The 19125-nt window shown below is 44.2% G+C and overlaps 1 protein-coding gene across 3 annotated transcripts in view; it reads left to right on the top strand.

Moving 5' to 3' along the window:
• Positions 1 to 19125, top strand: part of P4HA2 (prolyl 4-hydroxylase subunit alpha 2) — a 190094-nt gene that overhangs the window by 38343 nt on the left and 132626 nt on the right. For all 3 annotated transcript variants that reach the window (XM_077473270.1, XM_077473271.1, XM_077473272.1), the window contains exon 2: positions 6640 to 6746. In XM_077473270.1, coding sequence (XP_077329396.1) covers positions 6665 to 6746 — 82 coding nt within the window. In that variant the 5' untranslated portion in view covers positions 6640 to 6664. The remainder of the gene's footprint in view (positions 1 to 6639; positions 6747 to 19125) is intronic.

Below are 19125 nucleotides of genomic sequence, written 5' to 3'. Positions count from 1 at the left end.
CTAAGAACACCATCCCTATAGTCAAGCACAGAGGTGGAAACATTTATGCTTTTGGGGCTGTTTCTCTGCTAAAGGTACCGGTCGACTTTGTCTCATTGAGCGGCCAATGGATGGGGCCATGTTTTGTATAATCATGGATGAGAACCTTCACAACACTGTCATGCTGGAAGACCCATCCACAACTTATCTTCAATGACCCAAAACATACCACCAAGGCAACAAAGGAGTGGCCCAAGAAGAAGAACATTAAAGAGGAAGTAAACCCTGATGGGTTTACTTCCTCTTTTTTTCCCTGCAAAGGTAAAGCATAATGGACTACTATGCATCGCATAGTAGCTCATTATGTGTCACTTACCTGACACAGGAGCCAGCGAAGTCGCCGCTGATCCCTGTAGTCCGCCGCGTCCATCTTGCTGGTGGCGTCTCGCAGCTCTGACCAATGACAGCGGCGAAGCCGCGATGACGTCACTCCCGCGCATGCGCACGGGAGTCGCGCCTCGCAGCTCCGCCGCTGTCATACGGCGAGGCCGCGATGACGTCACTCCCGCGCATGCGCACGGGAGTCGACAAATTTGGCAAATCCATTCTTGGACTTGCCGCATTTAGTGCGCATGCGCGCCGCTGTCTACGGCGCATGCGCCGTAGACAGCGGTGCCCATTTTCGGGCAAATATCTCCTAAACCATATAGGTTTAGGAGATATTACTTGGACCTACAGGTAAGCCTTAATCTAGGCTTACCTGTAGGTCAAAGTTGTTTGGAAGGGTTTACTTCCATTTTAATGTCATGGAGTGGCCTAGCCAGTCTACAGAATCCTATAGAAAATGCATGGAGGGAGCTGAAACTTCAAGTTGCCAAACGACAGCCAAGAAACTTTAAAGCGGTGTTTCTTAACCATTTTACCTTAGAGGAACCCCTTGCAAAAGTCTGAGTCTTTCATATATACAGCTGACAGAACATTAATGTGATCAGCGAGCTGTAGATATAACAGTTCTTCTTAGAAATAGCATTAAACAATAGAATAAATATTAAAACTTGCCTCCTTTTAATGTGAAACTTGTGCTTTCTCTTTTGCACAGATGCTCAATTTTGGGCCAAACTTGAGATAAGCTGTGTGCAGGGGGTCGACAGGGCAGAGCATATGGGATCCAGGAGGGAACAAAATGGGGGGGGGGGGGGTGCAAGAGCACAGCATAGAAGGAACAGTACGAGGGGCAAGAGGAAACAGTACCGGAGGGGGGCTGGGTCAGGACAGGAGGGTACGGCACAGTACACGGGGGTCAAGAGTAAGCAGCACAGTACAGGGGAGCCAGGAGTAAGCAGCACAGTACAGGGGGGCCAGGAGTAAGCAGCACAGTACAGGGGGGCCAGGAGTAAGCAGCACAGTACAGGGGGGCCAGGAGTAAGCAGCACAGTACAGGGGGGCCAGGAGTAAGCAGCACAGTACAGGGGGGCCAGGAGTAAGCAGCACAGTCCAGGGGGGCCAGGAGAAAACGGCACGGTACGGGGGGGGGGAGGGGGGGCAGAGAAAACGGCTCAATACAGGGGGCTGGGAAAAAAAGAAGTATAGTGGGGCCAGGAGGAAACTGGTGGGCACAATACTGGCATCTTTAGTAATTTTCCTCATGCAGAGCAGCTCATGGAAGCTTCTGGAATGCTCAGACTGCTGCTGGAATGCCCTATTCCTGCCGGCCCTCCTCTCTCATCCTTCCCAAGTAATGTCACACATTTACATGCAGGCACCTGGGATGGAGGGGAGGGACAGCTGTGATCGGCGTGGGACAGTGATGTCAGTTGTCTGTACACTGCAGCCTGTCAGCTATGCGGGGATGCGATTCACCACTCATCTGTTTGTGATGAACGGCAGATTGTGGTGGAAACCCTGGCGACCTCTAGGATTTTTTTTAAGTTTTGGATAGAGGGGAGAGGGATTAGAACCCTTGTTAGTTTTTATTTCTGTCTGTTTCCATGTTGCGGAGATTCACCCTCTCCATTCATCCTTTTTACTATTACCATTGAAAGTAAAATAATAAAAACAAACAAATGAAATAAAAACAAAATAAAGGGTAAATCTTGCAAGAAATTCCCTTAATTTGCAGGGATTTCCTCTCATTTCCTGTTTGGCCATGGGACAGGAAGTGAAGAGAACTCTCTCCAATGGGACATCGATGGCTAAAAAAAAAATCTCACAAGGGTTATAACCCTCCCTTGTGCTGTCCAAAATATAAAAAAAAAGTTTTTGCCCAAAGTTCTTCTTTAACCACTTTCAGACCGGACCATTTTGCTGGTAAATGACCAGAGGTCTTTTTACACTTTGGCACTGCGCTGCTTTAACTGGTAATTGCGCGGTCATGCAATGTTGTACCCAAACAAAATTTGCGTCCTTTTCTTCCCACAAATAGAGCTTTCTTTTGATGGTATTTGATTGCCTCTGCGATTTTTATTTTTTGCGATATAAACGTAAAAAGACCGCAAATTTTGAAAAAAAATGATATTTTCTACTTTTTGTTATTAGAAAAATCCAATAAACTCAATTTTAGTCATACATTTAGGCCAAAATGTATTCAGCCACATGTCTTTGGTAAAAAAAAAGTCAATAATTGTATATTTATTGGTTTGCGCAAAAGTTGTCACATCTACAAACTAAGGTACGTTTTCTGGAATTTACGCAGCTTTTAGTTTACGACTGCCTATCTCATTTCTTGAGGTGCTAAAATGGCAGGGCAGTACAAAACCCCCCCAAATGACCCCATTTTGGAAAGTAGACCCCCTAAGGAAATTGATAAGAGGCATGTTGAGCCCATTGAATATTTTATTTTTTTGCCTCAAGCGATTGAATAATGACAAAAAAAAATTTTTTTTTTTTTTTTTTACACAAAGTTGTCACTAAATGATATATTGCTCACACATGCTATGGGCGTATGTGAAATGACACCCCAAAATAAATTCTGCTGCTTCTCCTGAGTATGGGGATACCACATATGTGGGACTTTTTGGGAGCCTAGCCGCGTACGGGGCCCCGAAAACCAAGCACCGCCTTCAGGCTTTCTAAGGGCGTTACAGTTTTGAAGGCCATAAAATGCCAAGATGGCACAAACCCCCCCCAAATGACCCCATTTTGGAAAGTAGACACCCCTAAATTTAGGGGTACACTAGTGAGACTAGGTAATAAATGGCGGGTGCCCTGAAACTATAAAAAAATAACTAACCAACCAGCGTCACCTGTAACAGTTATATGGTGATCACTGGTGAAAGGGTTAACTAGGGGGCAATTAGGGGGCTTTATGCGGTAGTATATGGGGGTCCCTGGCGCTATAAAAAGCTGCAGCGAACCTAAATACCTACCTGCCTAACTAGCGTCACCTGTGACACTAATACAGCGATCAGAAAAACGATCGCTTATTAGGCTGGGTTCACACTGGAGCGATGCGGGAACGCCACGAATGCGCGGCGGGTTCCCGCATCGCATGCCTCCCGGCGGCAGTTCACACTGCCCTATGCGAACTGCTGGGAGTGTCAGTGAAATGTTACTGACACCCCCAGATCAGTTCGCATATCGCAGTGCGATCTGCAAACTCGGATCGCATGGTGTGAACACCCATGCGATCCGATTCTGCTGCGGGCCAAAAAAAGGGTCCCGTGCGAATTTGCGGCGGGTGCGGCGAATGGCTGAACTCGAATCGCACAGAGATCGGATGTGATTTGCACTGCAGTGCGGTGCGAATCACATCCGTTCTCATAAACCGCTGCAATGTGAACCCAGCCTTAGTGACACTGGCGACGGGGGGTGATCACGGGGTTAAACCTTTATTGGGGGGGTTAGGGGGGTACCTTAGAACTAAAGGGGGCTAACCCTAACTGCCCTAACAGTTATTAGTCACAAATGACACCCGCCGGGTGATCAGGGGGTTAAACCTTTATTAGGTAATAAATGGCGGGTGCCCTGAAACTATAAAAAAATAACTAACCAACCAGCGTCACCTGTAACAGTTATATGGTGATCACTGGTGAAAGGGTTAACTAGGGGGCAATCAGGGGGCTTTATGCGCTAGTATATGGGGGTCCCTGGCGCTATAAAAAGCTGCGGCGAACCTAAATACCTACCTGCCTAACTAGCGTCACCTGTGACACTAATACGGCGATCAGAAAAATGATCGCTTATTAGGCTGGGTTCACACTGGAGCGATGCGGAAACGCCGCGAATCCGCGGCGGGTTCCCGCATCGCATGCCTCCCGGCGGCAGTTCACACTGCCCTATGCGAACTGCTGGGAGTGTCAGTGAAATGTTACTGACACCCCCAGATCAGTTCGCATATCGCAGTGCGATCTGCAAACTCGGATCGCATGGTGTGAACACCCATGCGATCCGATTCTGCTGCGGGCTAAAAAAAGGGTCCCGTGCGAATTTGCGGCGGGTGCGGCGGATGTGGCGGGTGCGGCGAATGGCTGAACTCGAATCGCACAGAGATCGGATGTGATTTGCACTGCAGTGCGGTGCGAATCACATTCGTTCTCATAAACCGCTGCAATGTGAACCCAGCCTTAGTGACACTGGCGACGGGGGGTGATCACGGGGTTAAACCTTTATTGGGGGGGTTAGGGGGGTACATTAGAACTAAAGGGGGCTAACTCTAACTGCCCTAACAGTTATTACAGTCACAAATGACACCAATGCAAAAAAAAATAAAAAAAATAAATGACATTGGTGTCACTGTGACTGGGGGGCAGGGGTAATTGGGGGGGTGATCGGGGGGTAAAGGGGGGTGTGAGTGTGCCTGGCATGTTCTACTGTGTGTGTAGAGTGTTGGTGCAACTCACCGATCCGCTCTCCTCCGTGTCGGAACGAAAAATACCGACACGGAGGAGAGAATACATCACTTCCTCTCCTGTGTTTACATTACAGGAGAGGAAGTGATGTCACCGGGGATTTCTATTCGTCGGGAGCGATCGCGAGGGGGTGGCCATGAATGAATGGCCGCCCCCTCGTCCCGGATCGCTCCCGGACGAAAACCGACCGCCGCAGGCACCGGGCGGGGGCCCGATCGGGCCCCCGACCCGCGGGAGGCAAGGGACGTACATGTATGTCCTTATGCCTGCCCGTGCCATTCTACCGACGTACATCGGCGTGCGGCGGTCGGCAACTGGTTAAGGACTCAGAGAAGATCTGTAAAGAAGAGTGGACCAAAATCCCTCCTGAGAGGTGTACAAACCTGGTAACCAACTGCAAGAAATGTCTTACCTCCTGTGCTTGCCAACAAGGGGTACTACACCATGTCATGGTTTGCTTGGTGATCAAAAACCTTTTATTTATTTTTTCCGGGATTTTTGGTTGATATTCTTTGTCTCTATCATTTAAAATACACCTATGATAAAAATTATAGACCCTTTCATTTCTTTGTAAGTGGACAAACGTACAAAATCTGCAGAGGAGCAATTCATAATAATTTTCCTCACTGGAATATGAAATGCTGGGTTTACATACTCTTTAGGTCTCTCAGATTCTCTGCATAGGCCTCTGCTGCATGAATTACTCATCTAGGAGGATATGTAAACATCAGTAGTTTGTAATCGGTGGCTCAAGTTGTTGATATTGACATGTGGGCCTTGTGCAGTGGTGGTCGCCAGTAGGGACCATTTTGTATGAATATAAACATTAGCGTAAGCAATACATGTGTTCAGTATACTGATAACCTTTTACGTATGATCTTTCCAATAGGCCAAAAAAAATTTGACAAGTGTTTTAACTATTCCCTAATCTATTAAAAAAAAGGGTTTGAGCTTTAGCTAGTTTAAAATTTGCTTACCTCCTTGACATACTGATTGTTCTGACATGTAGCTTACACAGAAGATAACCACCAGTTATGTATTTTTTGCCCTGGTTTTGCTGGTTTTTAACTGCCCATGTTTGTGACTTACCTGTTAACCAATCTGATTTACTTGTTTTATTGTAGCTAGAGCATCGATTTTACAGGTGGAATCACCAAGCCACATAATGTAATGAGGCTTGCCTTTCTTCTTGCACTTCCTTTCTTCTTTCACATTCTTTTCATTTATGCCTTTTCTATGTTACGCCCTGGTGTTGACCATCTTTGGGTGTTTGTAGGTAAATCCTACAAAACTTCGCAGGAAGGCACATGGCTTACAGAATGTGATGTCATATATCTATTTTCTCCTGTTTATGACAGCACTGTATGCTGTGTCTAACAAACCATGTACGTTCTTTTTAAACCTGGCATAACGCACAGGTTTTGGAGACAAATTCATTCCATTGTACTTATGGCTAAGTTATGTGAGAATATTGGCCTTAATTCAACACTTATTGCAACGTATCCTCCTTTTTCTTTGAAACCCTTTCAAGTATAAAAAGCAATCTGTTCCTAATAGGAATATAAAAAAGGCAAACTCTGTTGTGTTTTTTTAAAAGTATAAAACCAATCACTAGGGCCAATAAGCCATGTGTATGCGTGTGCGTGTGCGTGTGTGTGTGTATATATATATATATATATATATATATATATATATATATATATATATATATTACACACAGTATAATCTGGTATCCATATGTAGGTTTATGAAAATGGTTTGTCTTTAATGTCTGGCTTGTATCAGTAATTTATTGTACGTGCTCAATTTTTAGATTGGCTGGATTTTCTTAAGGGAAGATGAAGTACCTTGGCATCTGTCTGCTTCTTGCTGATCTTGTCTGTCAATGGCTTGTCCGAGCAGAGTTTTTCACATCTATAGGTAAGTCTTTGTGTACCACAGTAAGAGTCACCAAGAACATGTGATGAGCAACTCCCATGGTTATTTTTCTTCCAGATGGCATTTTAAACTTTTCATTTCTGTTCCATTGATATTTTATTTATTGATGGAGCCAAGTAGGTTGCATTATTCCCTGGCATCTTATATGTCCTGGTTGCTCCAACAATGAGATCTCCTTGCTATAATTCTCACCTTTGTTCCCATTTCCTTGGGAGTTTTGGTCCCTCCTGTCCACAGTTTAGAGTTACAGCCCTTTCTATTGTATTCTACATGAGTGGTTGTCAACCCTAGTTAGACCAGGGCATGGTGACGTCCATGCCCCAACAGTAAAAAAAGAAAAATAGTTTAGAATTACTGGTATATGATATAAAATGGATACAAATTCAAACAGAGAATGGAAACCCCCTTATAATGGGCACAACAGAGGTAAAGGCCCAGGATTTTAAACACGAAGATCACACCAATAGATTCCTTATTTTTTCAGCATCTGATAAAAACAGAAGTATTCGTTTTGGGAAGACTACCCCTTTTAAGGCATCTAGTCGTTCACTTCTGCGTGGAGTTTCTATGGTCTTTTGCTTTCATAGGTTTCTCTCAAGTGCTCTAGTTCAGTGTTTCTCAACCACTTTTCAGTCAAGGCACCCTTTAGAATTATGAACAGTCTTGAGGCACCCAAGTCTAAAATCCACATGTAGGACACGCAATATTAGAGGCAAATTATTCTTCTGAAGCAAATAATTTTTTTTTTGCACTGGTACTGACTAGTATTCCAATATTTCTCTTCTCCCTCGGTTTCTCTCCATCAGTCACCCCAGTGCTGAGGGATAGGGGAACAGGAGGGTCAAACAAGGATACTGTGGAGGAAACAAACATCCTCCTTATTAATGGAGGACGTCATTGGTTGTTAGGATGCCAGTGTCTATAAAGTCGTACTGGTGCATAATGAACTGTAACTAAAAGGCAGGCTTAATCCACCTGCTGGCTTGTATAGTTTTTGATACCTTTTTAGGCATTTTGCTAAGGCACCCCTGAAGAAACTTCAAGGCACCCTGGTTGAAAAAGACTGCTCTAGTTTCCTGCCTCAATTTAAAGACCACACTGAGAATTTAATGTCATCCGAAAGACTTTTACAAAGATTTCCCCAAGCTCTTTTGTTGAAAAAGGGTTATGGCATATGGTAGATGAACCTGTAAATATATAATGTATGTATAAGATATATAATAATATATACATTTTTTATAATTTTTTAGCAGAAGGCCTATAGAATAAAATTATGGGTGTTGTGAATTTTTTAATGTTGCACGGTATTTGTGCAGCTGGTTTTCAAATGCAATTTCTTGGAAAAAAAATACACTTGAGGCTCAGTTGACACATGTGCGATATGGGAACCAGCATGATTCCAGTGTGGGTTCGCACCTGAATCACCAGTGGTTCACACTGCCCTCTGTGAAGCTCTGCGGGTGTCAATACAAAGTTAACAACACCCCCAGATTGGATCGCAGTGCCAACTGTGAAATGGTGCAGAAATCGATTGAGGAACAAAAAAGGGTCCTGCACCATTTTGGTGCGAATCCGATCAATTATTAATTTGCATCGCACAGACATTCCTTGTGATCTGCACAGCACAGGTGATGTCTGGCATCGCACAAGCCTCAATATATTTTATTGCACGCAAAAAGAATATAACACCCAATTTTTCAGGTATTTTAAAAGATTACGTTATGCTGAGTAAATAGACACCCAACATGTCACGCTGTAAAATTGCGTCCGCCTGTGGAATGGCGCTAAACTACGGTATTTAAAATTCTCCATCGGCAATGCTTTAAACGCTCTATACGTTACCAGTTTAGAGATACACAGGAAGCGAGCCTGGTAGTAAGGTAAATATTATTATTTTTTTTTTTTTTTTTTTTTTCAAAAACATTTTATTGAAGATGCAATTCACAATACAGAAAGTATAAACAGTGCAAAATCAACAGGAGTCAATAAAGAACAAAAAAGAAGAAAAAAAAATGAATCAATGGCATTTGTTACAACTTATAGGCGAACACAGGCGCCTTAAATGAAAGACAGGATATAATAGTAGACAACAGAATGTTCTGCGTGACTATAAAGGGGTGCACTAGCATATAAAAATATATACCATGTGACATACATAAGGTATCTAGCTTGCTACCTATGGATCATAGGTGTTTAATCGAGTCTCTGAGGATGTTATGTGTGATTTGGGCATCCCTGCTGAGGCACATTAATCGTTAAGAGTATAGACAGAGGAATAAAGCGATTTATGTGAATAACTATTGGAAAGTGTGTGTATAATATATCAACATGAATATTTAGCAAAATATATAAGGGGTTTTGTAGACTTCCGAATCCTGGGAATCTAAGAGGTTATGTGCTGTATTACAATAAATGATTTCATTTCAAGGGGTTAAATTCCTATGAGAGAGGTCCAAGCCTCATTCCTAGCTCTCAGGTCTGCATAAGACTTTTGTACTTGTCAGAGGTCTGAAAGTAAATCCAACAGGCCCATGTAGTTGTGAACTTTGCAGGGGTATCATTGGCCTGGTGTATTAGGTCCTCCATAGTCATTACATTGTTAATGCATTGAAGCCAATCCCTGAGTAGGGGGGTGTCAGGGGAGCGCCACTTCCGTGGAATGCAAGCTCTGGCAGCATTGACCATGTGCATGGCTAGAGACTTAAGGTAGGAACTATTTGAGTGGTCTGAGTGATGCAGCAAAAATTGTGCCGGAGTGTACTCTAAATGGTAAGTCGTAACTTCTTCTATTGTTTTATGTATTTCCGACCAATATGTTTGTATGGCCGGGCATGACCACCAAATATGCAAAAAAGTTCCAGTATCCGTGTTGCATCTCCAACACTTCTGGGAGATGGAGGGGTTAATTATGTGAAGTTTGTGTGGCGTAAGGTACCACCTGGAAGCTATTTTAAAGGCAGTCTCTTGCGTGTTGGCATTAACCGAACCCTTATGGACACATCTATATATACGATCCCAATCACTTTCAGAAACTTCCATTTGAAGGTCAGTGGACCATTTTTGCTGTATATGGAGGTTGTGCTTAGCGCTGTCCTGAAACAGCAGTGAATATGTGTGCGAGATTAAGTGGCGTTGGGGTTCTTCCTGATTGCATAATTCTTCAAAAGCAGTCAAAGCTCTGGACCATTGTGGTCTGATTGTATGATTAAGTAGAAAATGGTGGATCTGTAGGTATGCCCATAATGGAAAGGTTTCTTGCTCTACGAGAGATGCCAAATCCTCCCTTGAGAGGATAACATTATCGCGGAAGAAATGTGTTGCTCTGACCGTCTTATATGGCCACCTTAGTGTAGGGAAGGATGGGAGGTTACCAGGTGGGAAATCTGGATTGCCGCGAAGGGGGGTCATTGGACCTTTTGTGGAAGAGATGTGGTGGTGGGTGTTCGCCCAGTGGAAAGAGTGTAGTGTTGGAGCTATCAGAGGGTGGGACTTAAATGTTCGCTTTTGATAGGTATGATCTAGCCATGGGAGAGAAGTTAATGGGTTAGGGGACATAGCCTGTTCGAGACGAACCCAATCCTTGAACGGAGCATGTATATGCCAATCGATAATCCTGGTAAGGTGGCAAGCCACCTGGTATTTGTAAATATCTGGGAGGCCTGTACCCCCCTTCAATTTAGGTAAAGTAAGTTTGGAGAAATTTAGGCGTGAACGACGTTTGTTCCAGACAAATTGTGTACATAATTTGCGATATGTGGAGAAGAATGTAGAAGGAAGTTTTATAGGGATAGTCTGCAATAGGTATAAAATTCGTGGGAGAATGTTCATTTTGATTATTGCTATTCTACCGAACCAAGAAAATTTTTCCGGGGACCACTTCTGAAGATCTGCCCCAATCTTTTGTATCAACGGGGCATAATTTAAGGAGTATAAGTTTGATAGAGAGGCTGGGAGTTGGATTCCCAAGTAAGTAATTGCAGTTTCTTTCCATTTGAACGAAAAGTTAGTACGGCATATCGAACACAACGAGTTAGGCAATGATATATTCAAGGCGCTAGATTTGTCAAAGTTGATCTGTAAGTTAGAAAGCATCTTAAAGTCCGAGAAGTCTTGCAACAAGTTGGGGATGGACGTCAATGGGGCGGAGAGGAAGAGGAGAATATCGTCCGCAAACGCTGCGACCTTGTATGTGTGATTTTTAATGTCGATTCCTCTAATGTCTGGGTTAGCTCTGAGCCGTCTTAATAGGGGTTCTAGCGTTAAAACAAACATCAAGGGGGATAGAGGGCATCCCTGACGTGTACCATTCGATATGGAGAAGGCGTCCGACAGATGGCCATTTACTCTAACCTTTGCTGTGGGGACAGAGTAAAGAGCTAGAATTGAATTCAACAAGCGAGGCGGGATATGTATAGCTTTCAGTACCTCAGACATATAGTCCCAGGCCACTCTGTCGAACGCCTTCTCCGCATCCAGTGATAGCATGAACCCAGGTGTCTTAGAAATTGATAGCCAGTGGCCTACATTCAGGGCTTTAAGGGTGTTATCCCTAGCTTCTCTTCCCGGAATAAATCCGACTTGATCTGGACTAATGAGTTGGGGTAGAAGTGGTAAAAGTCTATTAGCTAAGGCTTTGGCGTACCATTTAAGGTCTACATTCAGTAGAGAGATTGGTCTATAGTTCGTTACTATCAGGGGGTCCTTTCCCGGTTTCGGTATAACCGCTATATGTGCTTGTAAAAATTCAACAGGGGGAGTGATAGGCTCAGCAAGTGAGCGGAAAGCCTTCAGAAAATGTGGTAAAAGGATGTCAGAAAACGTTTTATAATAGGCTACTGTTAGCCCGTCAGGGCCTGGGCTCTTCCCTGGTTTGAGCTGCTTGAGAGCTACAATGATTTCTTCTGACGTTAAGGGAGAGTCTAAATCTCTAGCTGTGTCATCTGAGACGGGATCGGGACTGTAGCGAAGTAAAAAGTCTTTAATTTTTCCTTGTCGTAAAGTCGATTGATCTTCCGTCTGTGTCGGGGGGGTTAGATTGTAAAGTTTTGTATAGTACTTAACGAACTGATTAGCTATTTCTTCAGATTTGTGTATTTTTCTGCCAGTGACATCGGACAGAGAATGAATGGTGTTGGCGGCTCTTCTAATTTGAAGTGCTCTGGCCAATAGCTTGCTAGTTTTGTTGCCATATTCGTAAAAAGATTTCTTGTAAAGAATATATTTGCGTTTGGTTTGTGTGTCTAACAATTCTAGGAGTTTTGCTCTAGCTTCCGTAAGTTCCGTAAGTGTAGCTACTGCTTGGGAATGTTTGTGGGCCGCTTCTAGTCTCTTAATTTGAGTGGTGAGGTCTAAATATATCTTCTTTTTTTCGCGGTTGCGTTTGGCCTTAAGAGCAATCATTATTCCCCTAATTACACTCTTATGTGCCGCCCAATTATTTAAAGGGGAAGTATCTTCAGCTTTATTTTCGGTAAAGAAGTGTTTCAAATGGGTATTGAGTTCTGCCTGAATGGATGTGTCGGTGAGTAGGGATGAGTCAAGTCTCCAAATTGGGGTCAGCGATTTGGCTATCGGGAATTGTAGGGTGATCGAAATTGGGTGGTGATCAGATATGACCATTGGGTCTATGGAAGCTTTTCGTAGTAGCGGTAAGTCTTTTTGTGTTAGGAATAGAAAGTCAATACGTGAATATCTGTCGTGGGGGGCTGAATAATAGGTATAGTCTCTACAGTCGGGGTTCAAAGTACGCCAAGTATCATGGAGTAACAGTGTAGTTAGGGATGAGTTGATAGCCTTCAAGGCTCTATATGGAAGAGAGGACGTGCCGGTGGATGTGTCAAGGATGGGTACAAGGGGAGCGTTAAAGTCTCCTCCCAGGATCACAATTCCTTCCTGGAAGGAGATTAGTAAGGTCGTTATCTTTTTGAAAAAAGCCACCTGTTGAGTGTTTGGGGCATATATGTTGACTAAGGTAACTGTTGTGCCAGCATATTGACCTTTAAGGAAGATAAACCTGCCGTGTTCATCTATCAATTGATCAGTGAGTTGAAAGGGGCTATTTTTGTGAAACAATATTGAGACTCCTTTCGACTTCGTGAGAGGGGAAGTAGCGTGGAAGGCTGTAGGGTATTTATCATCCCGAAGTTTTGGGGTTGCGTTCGTCTTAAAATGTGTTTCTTGCAGAAAAATGATGTCTGCTTTATCCCTGTGCATAGTGAGGAGGAGTTTGGACCTTTTCTCCGGGATATTCAGACCTTTAGCATTAAGTGAAATTATTTTAGCTGTGAGGGGGACTGTTGGATTCAGGGTAGAAGACATTTTGAGATATTCCTCTGTCTATGTCGAGAGAGGGGATGCAGTGAGAGCCGAATCGACTCGAGGTGAGGGAAGAGGTTGAGTAACCGAAGTCTACCCAACTAAGGTATAACTGGCGTGGTAAAGTCCCTGGAAATCCTCAAAGGGACACCCGGACTGTGTATGTATAGTCGCCAGATAGGGTCAGTGGTGTTGTAGGGTAAGTGTTATTGTATACCTGAAAGGTACCACTGTAGTGGGGTTGACTCAACCCAGGACGAAGATGGAGCGCCTATAGAGTTGAAATTCTATCAAAATTGGTATTGTGACAAAAGGTCAACTTTCTCCGTTGGCCTGTACCAAAGAACTGAAATTTATACCTAAATCGGTACGGTATCCAAATCAATTGTAATCCGTCTAGCCTGCGGCCGGAGCAGCAATTGATAAAAAAGATTACCATCAACAAGTGTAGGGGATGTCATGCAAACCTCTGCTAGCCTTGCTATTTATGCCTAAGGTCGTGATAGGATATAATCCTCGACTTGAAACAGTAATGGGCTATCAGTGAAATAGATTACCTCCGCTCAGTTAGTTTAATTCTTGTGCATGTCGCTATGAGCGATGTTAGTGACATAGATTATCTAGGCCATAGATCACATCAATGTGTGAAAGACCTGGCCCGTGGACTTGTTATCAGCTACTTAGTGAAGCAATAGCTTGAAAAATAAGGTGTAAAACAGAAACCAGAACCAATGTCTAACTAAAATATTAACAAACAATATCAAAATCCCAAAAGGACTGTTTCACTCTCATGCGTTATTATCATCGTATAAACCCCCTCGCCTTTGAGATAATAACTCGGTTTAAAGAAAGACATAAATATGAGAACACTGAAGGTCAGGCGTCAAATATCACAGTGAAGAGGACAGCTCTATCATTATGAAAAATATTGTCACCTCCGGGAAGGCCCTCACATAGCATCATGGAGGAGCCCGGAGATGTCAGTGGGTGGCAATGAGCCTGTCACCCTTGTTGCTCCTGTGCAACTACTAAGCTCAGGCTTACATGAGGTCTGTTGTGTCCAACCCCTTGGGATAGAATAAACTTATCACTACCTCGTACCTCTCTAGCGTGGCTAATAGAGGATGGACACAGCAGAGCCCGCAGGCAATACTACATATGCTGTCCAAATCCCTAGTCTCAATAAAGCAGGATGAAGCCCCATTTACAAGGCGTTACCGTAATTCTGGAAATGAGCCCTTCAGTGCGAGGACATGAGCATAGTCCTATCCCTTGCGTCATATCTTCGAGTTTAGATGCAGTCTACGTTGCTGAATATGGATCCTGCTGTTTCCATGTATATTGAAGTCGGTCATGCTGGAAGGGTGCGGACGCCCATGTAAGGTATGGAGAGCAAAAGTTCGGATTAATGTTCAGGTTGTAACGACATCCTTCGATCGGAGGTGTAGAGTTCCGTGCATATATCCGTACGTGAGTACGTTCGCAGGTTAAGGTTCTAAAGTGTATCCTTCCGATCAAGTCGGTGGAAAGCTGTCCGAATGCAGCACCGACGGTGTATGACTGTCGTAGCGTCCGATCGAGTTTTCTAATTAAAAGGGACGTGTTCGATCTTGATCCGAGGGAACGCAGTTGAGAAAAGAGGTTCAAGGAGACGTGCTTGCGTCTTTCAGTGGGAATAGCTTGGCGAAGTAAACTGGTTAGTAACATTGAGATCGGATCAAAGACAACCATGTACATAGAAATTAGCGTATAACGGAGGGTATATACGAGAGTTTTAAATTGGAACTTTCGTGGTTTAACGACAGTCCGTAACTGGGGAATCAACAGTGTTAGACATGGGTTGCTCCAGAGGATGACATGTAGACCAACTTAACGATCCCTTCGTGCCCTTCTCGGTAGCGGTGCTGCGGAGGGGCTCGTTGGTGGGTGGCTGAAGCTGGAACCTCCTCCTGCCCTGCTTAAAGAAGGGGATCTGCGCCTCCGTGGATTCGGGGTTTGAAAGTCCATGCGTTCATGGTCTGGGTAGCTACGTACCGGGATTTGAAAATCCGCATACCAATTCGGGAGGTCTATGTACGGGATGTCCAGCACACGGCAAAACGAATCCAGCTCCTCCGGGACCCTCAGGGTGGCGGTGCGGCCAAGGTGTGTGGCTTGTAGAGCGAACGGGAACCGCCAACGGTACCGTATGTCCCTGTTCCTCAAGACATCCAATAACGGGCGTAAATCTCGTCGGTGCCTCAATGTAATCGCCGATAAGTCTTGAAAGATATTAATAGGGTTGTCCTCATATGTTAATCCTGGTCGGTCTCGGGCCTGTTTGAGGATCTCTTCTTTGATTGCAAACTCATCGATGTGACAGATTACATCCCTTGGTGGGTCTGCTTCTTTGCCTTTGGGCCTCAGTGCCCTGTGTATACGCTCCATAGCGATAGCAGTCTGTTGTGGCCTATCCAAGAGTTGATTAAATACAGAAGTCACAGCTGGAATCAACTGCTCTTGGTCGATGGATTCAGGTAGGCCGCGCACCCTGAGGTTATGCCTGCGGCCTCTATTATCAATGTCCTCGACGTGGCGCTGAAGGTCACGGAGCTGCATGGTATGAGTATCAACACGACGGTCGGTTCTGTGTATGGCCTGTTGGTGTTGTGAGGCCTGAGTTTCCACCGCGTGTACGCGGCCTGATATGTCATGGAGTTCTCGGCGGAGGTCGGAGATCGCGGCTGTAAGTGTGTCTTTTATGTCCGCCGCTACCGCCCTCAGGTCTTGTAGGCTGGGGTGTTGATGGAGCGGAGGGTGAGCGGGTCCTGGCGTTGGCGGTGTGTCCGTTGGAGTAAGTGTGATGCCGACATGGCCACGGGCGGGAGAGTTCAGCGCCATGTTTGCTCCTTGGGTCCGGAAAAGTTCCGGGATAGTAGGGGCTGAGCGAGTGCTAAGGTCTCTCGGAGAGCGGGAGCGGGATGTCGAACGGCTCCGGGAAGAGGTACCCATGGTTTGAGCGGAGTGCGCTGGTGAAATTCCCCGGTAATCAAGTTATAGGCCACAGGCTAGACGGAGCTAAGGAGTCAAGCAGCCATCTTCATCCCAAGGCAAGCCACGCCCCGGTAAATATTATTTTTAACAATATTTTCCCAAATTGTTGTGTTTTTTTTTTTTTCTCTTTTAATTTCCATGTTATGTTCTTCATTTGTATTTACTATGCAGCGTTTAGAAGGAGGGGGGCCCAGCCACAAAAACAGACCTTGCATTTTAGTGTAGGTATCGGGCTCTGGGATTTGTCACTCTTTTATACAGTCTGTTGAGCGTTTGGAAACCATGTGTGGGTCAGGCAGTTGACAGGATAATGGCTGTGAAACTTGTGTGACCCTTGACCCAGCTTCACATATGTGGTGTTTTACCTGTGCATGACAATGTGATCGTAACCAGGATGGCCTGAACATAATGAAAAACGCGACACCAAAAATGTACTTAACATTTTGTTTTTGTTTTTTTGGATAATTTCTTTTGGCCAAGTCTTATTTCCATTGCTTTTATTTAAAAAAACACAATGTAAATAAATGAATTCACCAATATTAACATTCTTATACACATTTTAAACCCAGCTCAACCACTCAGACTCTCAAGCTGAAATAACCGCCTGTCACACCCCCCCCCCCCCCCCCCACAAGCCCGCAGCCAACTCAATACAATTCTGAAATTCTAAATTTAGGATGTCCAGGTGAATTTCTGACAAATGTACCCCGTCGTTCCAATATAGACCTGGAAGGCCACCTTCCAAGTCAAAATGTCTGAATTAAACGTAGGTAGGCTGCATGAATTTTGCAATGGGTAAATTGATCCTTTTCCAAACTTTCTCAAATGGTTTTAATACAACAGACTCAAGCCAACGTAAACGTGGAATGATTTTGGAAAATACGATCACCAAATTAGGGCAAGACAACTTAATATAATGAATATCTTGTTTGATATTTTAATATTAAATCTAATGTTTTTTGTTGACCCACATCAGTAATAAGGTAATCCTATCAACCTTCTCTAAAGGAAGTCTAAACTACCTTTCTACTGTGTCTATTGTGATGCCTAGAAATTCCAAACATGTTGTAGTCCAAATTGTCTTTTCATTAGCCAAAGGTACTCAGAATTTTTTACAAACTGAAGTGAAGACTTGTAAAAAATAAATACATTGTGTAGATCGAGCTAATGTATCAAAAAAGATGAGCCCGATTCCACTGTCACTACCCATTCCAAGAAAGTGGAAAAAGATTTGAAATAAAAGCAACAAAGGGAACATCCCATGGGAAGAGATCTATAAAAATAAAATTTTGTTATTAAAGTGAAAACCCAATAAGCTAAAACAACTTGGGTGTATAGACAGCAATCTAAAAGCTGCGTTAATGTCCACTTTAGCTAACAAAGCATTACTGCCTAACAATCTTATTTTCTGTATAGCATAATCAAAAGATGTATAGTTAACTGAAGAAAGAGAGTATTTATCTATTTGATAATTTAATGACGGACCCTGAGGGAAAGACAAATGATGTATTAAAGCGGTAGTAAACCCGCCCATTTTTTTTTTTTTTTTTAAACCTGCAAAGCAAAAGGCATAATGAGCTAGTATGCACCGCATACTAGCTCATTATGAAATACTTACCTTAGAACGAGGCCCCGACATCTGGCCCGATCCACGCCGAGGGAGCCGACATGCTCCCTTGGCATTTCTTCCGGGTATCGCGGCTCCGGCGCTGTGAGTGGCCGGAGCCGCGATATCGTCACTCCCGCGCATGCGCGCGGGAGATTTCATTCCGGCCGGCCGGCCACTGCCGGATTTTCAGGCCGAGAATCCCCTTGTGCGCATGCGCCGCTGCAGAATATCTCCTAAACCGTACAGCCTTATTATAGGCTTTCCTGTAGGTAAAAGTAAAAAAATGGAGTATACAACCACTTTAAACAACAGGAATGCAGTTCTTTTTTAGAAACTAAACCTAAAGGAGATAAAAGAAAATTCTGAATCGGTGGAAATTCAAAAGGCTCAGAAATCCGACCTTCCTGTAGTTCTTTTTCCAACTTTTTTGAAACCATCTGCAGGTGTTCAGCTACCGATTTTAAGTTGTTAAGCATAGTACAACCTGTCTCAATAAAAGGAGGAAGTAAACCATCTGAAAAGCCTTTAATAGCGTTGCCACATTGCTGTTTAGATAGCAATGGAGCCATGGGAGAATATGTGTTCAATTCCCCGGGGTGGTTGCTTTTGAGAATAAAAAATCTCTTTAAGGTTGTGTTTGGTTATTGATGGCCATTTTTCGAAAACAGTTACTGGATGAGAACAAGTACACAACGCACATTCATTTTTTATATTTCTGGTTAGCATTCCATCTACACTGACTGTCGTTGAAGGCAAAACAAATGCCTTTATTTGTAAGGAACTGAAGAACCACTGTATTACTAGGTAGTGATGGATGAACTTCCGATGTAACGTTGCGCGAACACGGCCAAAAGTTTGGCGGCCCCATTGACTTTAATGGCAGGCGAACCTTAAAAACCTCCAGGTCATATTTTCAGCCACAAAATACTTACTAGCTGTGCACACATAGTCCCACAACATGGACACTGACATACCAGAAGTATTAAGTGAATCTGGGATCGACGACAAGCATTCTTTTTTTTATCTGCAAAGTTTTGTCAATTCAGGAGTGCATGAAGGCCATGGAGGAGAGGCAAGGTCAGGCCAGGCTATGAAGGGGGTGTGGGAGATGATCAGTGCCACAGTTAGGGCAGCGCAGTCCTGTGCCAGTGTCCCAGTGTGCCAACCTGTGCTTGAGCCCCTGACCCCTCCCTCTGCACGGCCATTACACCACCTATGCAGGGCTCCACTGCAGTGGTCCGGAGGTGCCAGTACAGTGCTGATCCTCAGACATGGTGCTGGCACTGCCTGCTGATTTGGCTTCTCCGCTGCTATCTCCCTCACTGACACCGGGATAGAGGCTGAGCACTGACACCAGCACAGAGATAGAGAGCACTGACACCAGCACCGTGATAGTGATATGCT

Source organism: Lithobates pipiens, unplaced genomic scaffold (genome assembly GCF_037356315.1).
Source record: "Lithobates pipiens isolate NorthernLeopardFrog02 unplaced genomic scaffold, aLitPip1_a1.2 Scaffold_8, whole genome shotgun sequence".
NCBI classification, from domain to species: Eukaryota; Metazoa; Chordata; class Amphibia; order Anura; family Ranidae; genus Lithobates; species Lithobates pipiens.
Note: the sequence above shows the minus strand (reverse complement) of the source record. Positions and strands in the feature narration are given on the sequence as shown.